The sequence below is a fragment of the Sinocyclocheilus grahami genome, unplaced genomic scaffold (assembly GCF_001515645.1).
Source record: "Sinocyclocheilus grahami isolate Dianchi unplaced genomic scaffold, SAMN03320097.WGS_v1.1 scaffold538.1, whole genome shotgun sequence".
NCBI lineage: Eukaryota > Metazoa > Chordata > Actinopteri > Cypriniformes > Cyprinidae > Sinocyclocheilus > Sinocyclocheilus grahami.
In genome coordinates, this window is record NW_015505717.1 from 287087 (window position 1) to 298341 (window position 11255).

General features: G+C 36.7%; 2 protein-coding genes across 2 annotated transcripts in view; both read right to left on the reverse strand.

Annotated features, from left to right (window-relative positions):
- The window catches only part of LOC107555568 (protein FAM65B-like), an 81502-nt gene extending 74806 nt beyond the window's left edge, over nucleotides 1-6696 (reverse strand). Inside the window, exon 1 of the mRNA XM_016238401.1 lies at nucleotides 6463-6696. Coding sequence (XP_016093887.1) covers nucleotides 6463-6538 — 76 coding nt within the window. The 5' untranslated portion in view covers nucleotides 6539-6696. The remainder of the gene's footprint in view (nucleotides 1-6462) is intronic.
- Nucleotides 6697-7753: 1057 nt separating this feature from the next.
- LOC107555569 (Y+L amino acid transporter 2-like) overlaps nucleotides 7754-11255 on the reverse strand; it is a 17164-nt gene continuing 13662 nt past the window's right edge. Inside the window, exon 10 of the mRNA XM_016238406.1 lies at nucleotides 7754-9543. Coding sequence (XP_016093892.1) covers nucleotides 9446-9543 — 98 coding nt within the window. The 3' untranslated portion in view covers nucleotides 7754-9445. The remainder of the gene's footprint in view (nucleotides 9544-11255) is intronic.

Consider the following 11255-nt stretch of genomic DNA (forward strand, 5'->3'; position numbering starts at 1 on the left):
ATGGATCTTACTGAAATAAGTGTGTGTGTGTGTGTGTGTGTGTGTGTGTGGTTAAAAGGGAATTGGTTGTGTCTCCTAAGGACAGTTTTGTATTATCATCAGACATGTTGAATCTGCTGTCTGGTCAGAAATAGATAACCAATATAAGCCCTAATCGTACAAAGCATTAACAAAACATAAAATGTAATTCTTTTGCATTTACTACAGGATAACATATTGAAACATTGTCCACTATCATGCAACCATGGCAAGAGCTCCAGTGGGTGGACACACAAGTCTTTGGAGTGTTTCTGTGGGTGGAAATGCTCTTCGGGCTCTGATCAGAGAACTAATCGGTCTGATTGTAGACAGACATTCATGTCAAATAGGACTCTTAGAATAACGTTCTCTGTTTAAGACTTCTCAGAAGGGAACTAGGTTATCAAAGGAGAATGAGGACTATTTTTGGCATCTAACTTTCTTCAGTGATTTGTCACAGCTGCTCTGATGAAACAGATGTCTCTGCTAAAAGAATCAGAGAGAGCAATGAGATCATTATGAAAGCTTGAATATGGTTTGTCACTGTGAATATTTTTAGGGTTAAATACTAGTTGACCTCTATTCCCACAGTCCCATAGACTTCCATTGTAGCTGGATTCCTCTCATTTTTTATTTATTGATTTATTTTTGTTCAGGTGGTTAGCATGGCTCAGTTAGCCCCTGCTGGTAGATGCTGTAAATTACTAAAATATTTTAGTATATTTTAGTAATTTATATATCTTAGAAAAATTTGGGGTCAGTAATAAAAAAATCCTTTATTCAGCAAAAAAAAGCATTAAAATGTATCAAACGTTACAGTAAAAAATATTAAGTACAAAGCACAACTGTTTTCAATATTGATAAGAAATGTCTCTTGAGCAAAAAATCAGCATATTAGAATGATTTCTGAAGGATCATGTGACACTGAAGACTGGAGTAATGATGCTGAAAATTAAGCTATCACTGGAATAAACGGAATTGTAAATTATATATATATTTTTTTTTTTTTTTTTTTTTTTTTTTTTTAAGAAACCTGTATGTGGCCTGAGCAAATATGGCAGATTTTGAATGGTCTTATTCCTTTGTTTTTGACAAATTGAAAGACAAGCCAAAATTATAGTCACAGATGCCATTAATAGAGTTTAACTTTAATTTATTGTCCATTTATTGATAACTGCCTCTGCTAGACTAACATAGGCCTATATACTGAAACTAGAGGAAGCCATCACCAAGCTTGTCTGCCTTACTTATCTAAAAGACTGATCAAGACCTTGAAAAGTCTCAGGGGTCAACCAGGGTGAAAATCAATGTTGAGCAGATCCGATAAATCACTGTAATCAGGTCTCTTTGAGGATGTACTCAGGGTCTCTTGTCAGGCAGCTTTACTCCTCACAAAGGCCTGTCTTTCCTTTACGCATGGATCAATACTGCACCTTTACCCAAATCTTCAGCAAGAGCCTCGGAGGCAATTGAAGGCAGCCAACCCTCACCTTAAGCAACAATAGATTCCATATAATCAGTCACTCTGCAGGTGTTTCATCCATTATCCTTTTTCAGATTTTCCTCCACCATATTTTTTGTTCTCTTCAAAGACCGTCTCTGCAAGTAAAGTCAGACAGCAGACAGCTCTTGCCCCATGGACACCACAGGCTGTGATACAGTCTAGAGCTCTGGGGTCCTTCTTCACTCCTCAGACACCTTCAAGCCCCTCATGTGGAGAAGGCCGAGTCCTTGCTCCCCGCGCAGCGCTGCCTTTTGTCTTGCTGGTACAAACACCTCTTCAACACGTCTATATGTGAGTCTAGAAATAATGGTCCAGACTACCCAGATCCACTCGTCACAGAGATGAAAGGAGTCTTTGAAATGAAATAAGCCCCCCCAGAGCTCTGAGTATATGCATACATGCGTTTCATCCTTCAAAAAATGGCGGGGCTTCCTAACGATTAGTTTTAATACAGGTGGAGTGGGGTTCAATTCACACAGATTATCTTTTTATCTACAGTCCATGGCGAGCCTTCAGCCTCTTCTCAGACACAAAAGAGATACAGACGCACAGTGGAATCAGCAATTATTTTAAGATTCAACCGAAGCAACTGAACAGAGTACACGTGTTTTACAGCTTCCACCCAATTGTCAAAGACTGCTTGTCAACAGTTTTTGACAAGCATTTCAATATCACCAAACCTTTTATGCCCATAGCATATTCTACTGAAGTATGTGAATGCAAATGCTATACAACTCGTTTTTTATATCACGTTTTTCACAAAAAGAAAGAAAGAAAGAAAGAAAGAAAGAAAGAAAGAAAGAAAGAAAGAAAGAAAGAAAGAAAGAAAGAAAGAAAGAAAGAAAGAAAGAAAGAAAGAAAGAAAGAAACCCAGGCCATCAGAAACGCTGTCTGCCAGTGAATGATTTTGCACAATGGGATTTGCAACATCAGCTGTGCTGACATGTCTTTGGGGGATCTGTTTTTTTTTTTTTAAAGTACATGTGGTCAAGTAAAAAGAGCAGAAGTTACCAAAACAAATTAAATTGCTTACAGCATTGTAAAGAGCAGCATATTTCCTTCAACTTTGCTAATTTTTACCAAACACACTCTCTCCAAAACCCAGATACCCCAAAGAGCGTTCTGCGCTCACAACAAAATGGATAATGCATAATCTAATTCATAATTATTATATAATTTTAAAATGATTAAAAATAAATATGGAGTGACTGATATACTCTTTGTCATTGAATACTCTTGTTGTTCTCACTGAGTTCACAGTTTTAATGTTTATGTTTCCTTTAATTTATTTTCAAGGTCTGAGGTAAATTATCCATAGTTACTTTCAGTCTGGCTATAAAGGTCAAGCAAAATGATATTCAAACTCACATTAGACCCTTTTGACATTAAATATAGCACATAATCAATACCTGTGGCAATTACTGTCACAGTTTCCATAGAAACAGAACACCACATTTAAACTAAAAACTGTCAACTTTTTACGTATTTTGGCCATTTATTTATACGACAGCAGCATTTTGGGAGCCTGAAAACACAAACTTTTGGGTTTCAAAGTGCAATTATGATAACAATGCCATTGTCTCTGTGTAAACTACAAAAATGCAAATTTGCGAAATTTTGTTCAGTCTATTGGTTTGCAAAAGCGTGTAGTGTTTTTACTGGCGTGGCATGCATAATGCAGTGTTTTTAGTCATTTTCGTGGATCCATGTGAATGGGGATCATTTTGACACTTTTGTCTTCTGTGCTCAAGACTTTTCAAAAACGCAAAAGAAAACTTTTCCATATTTGGTACATCATTATCGTTTAAATGTACCCTAAAATAGAATGGCAGGCAGGACAAAACCTCTGATTAAAAAATGTTTTATGGCATGTCATGGTGTATAGCACTTGGTTGGGGCACGGTGTAATGTGCTCTCTTGCAGTAACAAACCTCAGGACTCAAAGAGCGATAAAGTTACAGTACCTTGAAATGCCTGGCCCCCCAACTGAGCCTGGTTTCTCCCAAGTTTTTTTTCTCCATTCTGTCACCGATGGAGTTTTGGTTCCTTGCCGCTGTCGCCTCTGGGTTGCTTAGTTGGGGACACCTAATTTCCAGTGATATCGTCGACTTGATTGCACAGATAAAAAACTGAAAATGGAGTGTTTACTATTGTCCTTTTGCATTGACACACTATTTTCCTATTTTGATACTGTAAAGCTGCTTTGACACAATCTGTATGGTTGAAATCACTATATAAATAAAGGTGACTTGACTTGACTTGGCTTGACTCTGCCATTAAACCAAAAAAAAGTTGCAAAAAACATTTGGACCTTAGCTAACTTGCTTAGCTAGGCTATCTGCAAACTATTGCTCTATTTTGACAGTAGCAATCCCGAAACTGTCCGTAAAAGAAGACATTTTATGGTTATTTTAGCTATACTATAAGGTTTCACCACATGAAAACAAGCTAGCATAGCTAGTAGCATCTGCATTCACACAGGCTACTTTCACAATGTGTGAATTATGTTTAGGGTCTAATAACACTTTAGAAGAATTGTGAATGCACCCTCCCATTTTCTGAAACAACACCTGTGGAATACAGTAGGCAGCCAACTTTTACATAGCATGTCTGAGTTAAATAGCATTGCACAGATCAGATGTTCCCCAAATGAAAAACAGGCGGAAATTAATACCAATCTGGGAGTGACTGGGGCGGAATTCATGGCACATATTCAACATCCCCAGAGCAGCAGCAGCTGTAGCTGTTATGTTTAGGTTTGTAGAGGAATGATTTGCACCTTAGCTGCAGAGCTAAAGAATGGCTGTTGTTAATTAGCTATGCAAAGGGATTCTGAGGACATGGGTTCCCCCTATTGTCACGGGCATTTGGCTGATGAGCCTGAACTAAATCTTTTCTGTCACATGTAAAACAGGATTTCATCTCTGTTTCTCTCTCTCCTTTCCTTGTAATGCAAACATGGTTAGCGCTGTACTAATTTTGACATGGGGGTGGTGAGATCCAGACAAAACTACGGGCGAATCAACATCATGTCCTATTTAATAAACATCTGATTAATTTTACACGATTATGCTCGTCTGAGCCCAAGCCAATAAGACTGCTAGGTTCAGTATGAGTAATCTGTGGCTAACCAGAGAGGAAGAAGAGAGCAGTTAAATCACAGTAACACCAATCCGGACACACAATTATACCATAATTATCATCCTTAAGCTTAAATGTCACAATAAAACACATTAAGGCATTTCTAAGTTGCCCATATTTGCATATTTTGTACTTGGCTGTGTATATAAGCACATTCACAGTGACAAAGGGCAGACTAAACAGCATCAGTTTACTCAGTCCACTCAGCCTAATGTACATGTGTGCCTAGTGCTTGGCTAACTTTAGTTATCACATTTCTTCAGCTATCTCTCTCTCTCTCTCTCTCTCTCAGACACAGACAAGACTGCGGAAGAGCACAACACACAGACACCAAATTACACAAATTCAATATGTAAATGTTTCTTAATGAACTAGGGCTAGAAAACAGCGAACCTCAGTCCATGCTTGCAACCAAAAACTATCCATAATATAATATTAATAGAAAATATTCCCAATGCCCTGAATCCTTTCAAACTTTAAATTATAATGAATACATCTTTTTTTCTCTTCTCTTTGTCTTTATTAGATATTTTCAGTTCCATCAATAAGACATAAAAATGGAATGACAAAAGGAATGATAAAAAAGGAACAATATTGTCACCCAACATATAAAAATGACATTAAAGGATATGATCTAATTAATAACAAACCATGACAAGGACTAGTTCTCAAACAGGGGGCCAAACTTCAGCAAACTTCAAAGGGGTGACCTAAGATTATTTATTGATTATTATAAGATTATTTAATGAACAGTTCTTAAAACTTCTGGAATCCCAATTATTTTTGTGATTTCAGAAGTAAATAAAAAATGTTTGAAAACCAGCAGCTTTGTCTTAATTACAGCATAGAACATACTAAGTTTGTGACCAGCAGTCCATTTTGAAGTTCCAGGTTTTAAGAGCCCTCTAAATATGTTTTTCCTGCATAATGGTGAAGTTATGACATCTACCAATAGAAACTAACTGCTTAAGCTAACCAGCCAAACCTTGATCCCTTGTAGTCCGAAATCTGTGAGCTAAGGGAACATTTTGATTGGATGGCCACTGACTACTCAACACTATGGGTTAGAAGTAGAACTAAAACTAAGACACATTAAACTTCTTGTTATTTCACATCTGAGCGAACCGCTGGCTACACAAGTCTACCACTAATCTGAAGAACACATCATCAATCAGCAGTGCTGGCCTTCAGCCAATCAGAGCCCAGCGTGAGTCAGAGCACATCCAACACTCGATCCCGAGCACCCATGGTGTTTATCTCTGAGCAGAAAGTGACTAGACGACGAGTCATTGTGGACACTGTGTGCCTTCACACTCCCTTCATGCTCTCCCTCCTTGTCTTCACGCACAAACGTGAACACAGACCTATACAAAATACATACAGGGGAAATTCCAGACAGACTTGAATGTGTTATCAACCAAGGTATGATATGGATACCATCAGGACATCGTTTCAGTTTCAGCAGCCATTTACACTCTTAAATAATAAGGTTCCAAAAGAAGGTTTTTGCTGTGATGCCACATAAGAACCATTTTGGTTTCACAAAGAACCTTTCAGTGAACAAGTTTTCTTCATGTGAACAACATTTGTAAATCTAAAGAACCCTTTTCCACTATAAAGAATCATGAATAGAAAGGCTCCGTCGATATTAAAGGTTGTTCATGGAACCACAGATGCCACAAAGAACCTTTATTTTTGAAAGTCTATAAGAGTAGACCATTTACGCTGAGAAAAGATATATTCATGAACCCTTACAGCATGTTCTTTCACACACACACACACGAACATATCACACTCACTGTTGAACTTCCTGTGATGGGCCCGGGCCCTCCAGGGCCGGTTGCGGATCCAGTGTAGCTTTCGCGACAGTTCCATGACTGTGCGCCAGATCGTGGCCACAGGACGTCATCGACCGGCATCAGCCCACACTTCTCCTCTTGTCCCCCAAGCATGAGCTCATATCCAAAGACAACATTGGACCCTTTGAGGGTCTTTGTCCAGTATTCAAAGTGGACTCTCTCTCTCTGGCTGTGTATCTCTTGTCTCAACAAGTCTGTTTGCGTTGCCTGAGATCTATATTTTATGCATGAGTCAGGGGAACTCAATTCCCTCTGCCGCTCTGACACATAGACGCCACTCAGCTTGTCTTGATCCAGGGAGCACCACCTATCCATGGCCGGTATCTGGGCACACACACACACACACACCGAATTGAAACGTGACTCTAGACGTCTACGCACAAAAGATGGGATTGGATACCAGACAGGGAGCATGCACTATATATTTGACTCCTTTGTGTACCTGAAAGGTGTATTTCAGTAATGTCTGTGAAATCTGGCATATCCCCTCACTCTCAAGTGGAGAACTTCAATTTACAAAAACTACAATTATAAATGTTTCCTTGGCAACTAACTTTAATTTGAGGTACTAAAATGACTTAAAAAAAATCTAGAATCAAACTAAAATGAAAAAGAAAATAATAAAGGCTAATTCAAAAGAATTATAATATAATATTATATAAATAATACTAAAATAACACTGTTCTTAACAGCTTAATACGGTGTCAGGAAACACAACTAGCCAGAGACCATGTTTCAGTAAAATAGGAGATCAATTTGCTTCAAATACTAATTAAAGACACTCTATTTTTAAATAACTATAATGAATGCAGTACGTGAAACTTGGTAAACAGAAACATGAGAGGCTTTCATGTAAAGCACACTAATCCAAATCCAGTCTAATTCAATTCAATCCAATTTCTTTCCAAACTGTTTATTTCTTCTGAGCGTCACATGATGCTGATGGAATAAAGTAGTTGTAATCCTATGTCGCCCTCTAGTGGTCTTCTCCGATACATAGACTCTGTGATGGCCTGTTCAACACTTGTTGCCAGGCTGTTCTGGTTTTTAAGTGCGTTGCTAGGATGGGTTGTTTCCCCCCCCCAGGATGTCGCCTTCATGATATTCAAGTTGCATGATTTGAGGTTTCATTCATGTGTGTAGCACAAATGTTCTACTGTATCATAAGTATGATCAATAGTTGTGATCCTTGCCTTAGACTAAAAAAATAAGTAAAATGACTGAAAGTTTCTTTTTGTCTAATGTTTATTGTCATAGTGTCTACAATTCTGCATCTATGGAATAAATAAAAGAAACCAATGAACAGTTACACATGAACATAAAACATAATGGAATGCAATGGAAGAACATTTAGAAGAGCATATTATAGGTTTATAACATCAACTCTCAAAAGACTGTATATAGAATATTTAAACGTCCTGCACAAAATATTGCTCATCTGGCCATATAAAATCACAACTACTTTAAGGCACATATAATAACAATACAGTATTTACGGCACAAGGAAAAATTGATGGAATATTTATCACAGAACAAGAACAAACATGAAGATGACCAACATTTAAATATTTTGTTTTGATGACTAACACACAACCATTTGCAAAACAAAATGAGCTGGGTCAGAATTACATGTAATTAACAATATCAGGGCAGGACATATTCTGGATGGATTAAAATATGACTTTGGTTACTTTATTGGACAGAGGGATGAACTGTGCATGGAATCAAAAGCTGAAGTGCAGAATACAAGAGCAACAGCAAGATGTACTGTAATTTAGCAGCTTTAAGATATATTAAAGTTTTACTATCTTTACATATTTGCTGGTATTCCTTTAACCAATTCTTTGGCCTATTATTCTAATGAGTCCATCTGATGAGGAACTGATTGACTCATTAGAAATCCTGGAAAATGTCACATCTGACCATCAGTTTTTAAAGTGATGTCTGTGCGTAAACAATCATACAAAATAAAATGATTTAGAAACATCTGAAGTTGAGATTGACCACAACTGGTGAACACGTCAAGACACCGATTCTTCTCTCGTAAACTCAAATTCTGCTGTTTTGCATGATAACTGTCCGGTAAACACATTTCTATACATAGTGGCAGTGCTCCCAAAAACTGCTTTCTAAACCATTTATGCAATTGCAAACTGTACCATCATGCTTTTTGTGGCCAAGGAAATTATCCAGAATAAAAAGTAATTTAAATGAAACGAACAAAATGGAAATGTTATTCACTAAAAATAAAAGCAAAATCTAAAAACAACAGATCCGCACTTTTCTGGTCTGGACAATATGACAAAACACATACTGTGCTTTGGACTATTAGGACACACTCGATAACAGGAAGAAATATTTATACAAAGCTGAATTAAGGCCCACAGAGTAACTTTAGTAACAAAGTAATTTTCCCAACTGGAGTTATAACTAAAAAAAACTAAAAAAAAGGTATGGCTTTCAAGTCTGGAGAACATATGAAACAGTCCTTCATCTCAGTAAACAAAATTCATTATCCAGCAAAAATGCATCTTGAACATCTCTAAAGTTGCCATGTTTCAGTTAACAGGCCTAACAAAAGTTGATCATCTCCAGTAGAGTGTCATAGAAGACATATGCCATATGTGATGAACAGCAGAAGCTCACAAAAGGACAAATATAATAAACATTTATGAATAAAATAAGGAGGTAAACCTAATGTTAAAAACACAGTATCACCATCACATTCTTGTGTCCACTGGACTGAACACAGTCAGAGGTCTGAGGGATCAGAGGCATAGGGTGTGTGTACTTGTGTGCTTAATTCCCTGCACGCTCAAGACTGGAAGGTGCAGATGTGCGGTTCTGGCTTGAGTTTTGGATTCTTCTCAAAGACTTCTGGGTAATCCGGCTTCTTTGGTTTAGCTTTCTTTAGAGCCGATGTTTATTCTTTTTTGTGATCCTCGAGCGGATTGTCCAGGTCCAAACTGGGTTCTGCCACGCAGCAATAACACAGCTTCTGTGTCTGCAATGAAACTGCATCTGAAAAAAGGAAAAAGATCAAAGATCAGTACGTGAAAATCATCCAGAATAGTATATCAATCCGTGTACAAGACTACAGGGAGACGAAACAGTCAGAGAAGGCTATACTTCCTTGAAAACCTCTTAATTGGTCAGGTCCATATGTCTAAGGTAAAAATGTTATTGATTAATTTGCCTGCTTTAAAAACTTGAGGCTCAAGTTTTTTTTTTTTTTTTTTATGATTTATGAACTCAAACCATCAACGTTTCTAAAAACATGGTGATACTTTACATCATATGTCCATGTTATACATAATGAAAAGGGCTGTCAGATTTAATTTAAAGTGAAATAAAAAAAACTAATTATAAAATTAAATTCATTTTAAATAAAAATACAGCATTAATAATAATAATAATAATAATAATATCTAGTGTGATTCATTCACAGTTTGAAGAAATTTGAGTTTGAAGTACCACTTTTATGTTTTAGAGAATTCAGTCAGCACAGCAAACCTTGTAAAACCAGACTTAAAAGTAGGTAACAAATTCAGCACATCATGCAATTCTATTAAAATTTGATTAAATTAAAAAAAGTTTAACTGATAACAGCCCTAACAATTCAAATATTAGCTTTTTATTCAGTTTCAGTTTTTACTGTGCGAGTGAGTGAGTGCCTGTGGAAATGTTACTCTAATAGTAGGGTGCTTGGAAATCTTAAACTTGTGGCACCCTACAAAATTAATTGTCACAATATTTTAATTTCTAACTTCGATATGATCATTTGAAAAGTATAGATATTCGGTACAACAGGGAAGAAATGCAGAATATAAATATCACACAGATATTTTTAATATTATTTAAAAAATGTGTCCATCAATGGTGGCAATCATTAGTTCTAATGAAGAGCAATTTATATGACAAATTTTAATGTAGGCTTTTATTCATATGTACACATTATTTAATTACCATTATAACTAGCTATCTCACAAATTTTTGCTCACTCAGTGTTTTTTTATTTTACAGTGGGGTAATTTTGGTGCAGTAGCACAAGATAACTTGATTTCAAACTCTGAATTGAATAAAAAATGACAAGTAAGCAGTCAGTAATAAAATAAGAACAAATAAAGAAATTAATCATGATAGCACAAATAAAAAATAACGACAGGCCTTCGAATTAAATAAACTGCTTTTTAGTTTTTCAGGTAGGTCTAACAGCAGGGTTAAGATATTTAAAAAAATGTGTTACCAATTATCCAAATAATGTTTAGTCCTAGAAAGCTATTATTATCAGAACACGTGAGCATAACATAGTGGTTAGCAGATCAATGAATGAGAGGGCAGCGTTACCAGAGTTGCCCATATACCACACCATGTTACAACACAGTAGGGCTATTGCAGACAGAAACAATACTGTACTACATCGATGTTTCCTGTCGGCTCAATTTTTGAGTGGACTTTGCTGTTCCAATTCGCATGAACGGTATACGAGTGGAGCGACTGAGCGGAGCGCACACACATAGAGCAGATAATACGCAGAGCGTCACACCACGTGAAAGTGAAACCTGAGCGGTGAACAAATTTTCGGCAGCAGAAATTTTAGTGCATCTCTAATTATTGGCAACATTAAAAATGTATATTATAAAATAGGTGCTTTTTTGAAAATTTTAGCAATTTAAAAATATTAAAGGATTTTTTACACGGCACCCCTGCTCTGGACAGACGGCACCCCGGTT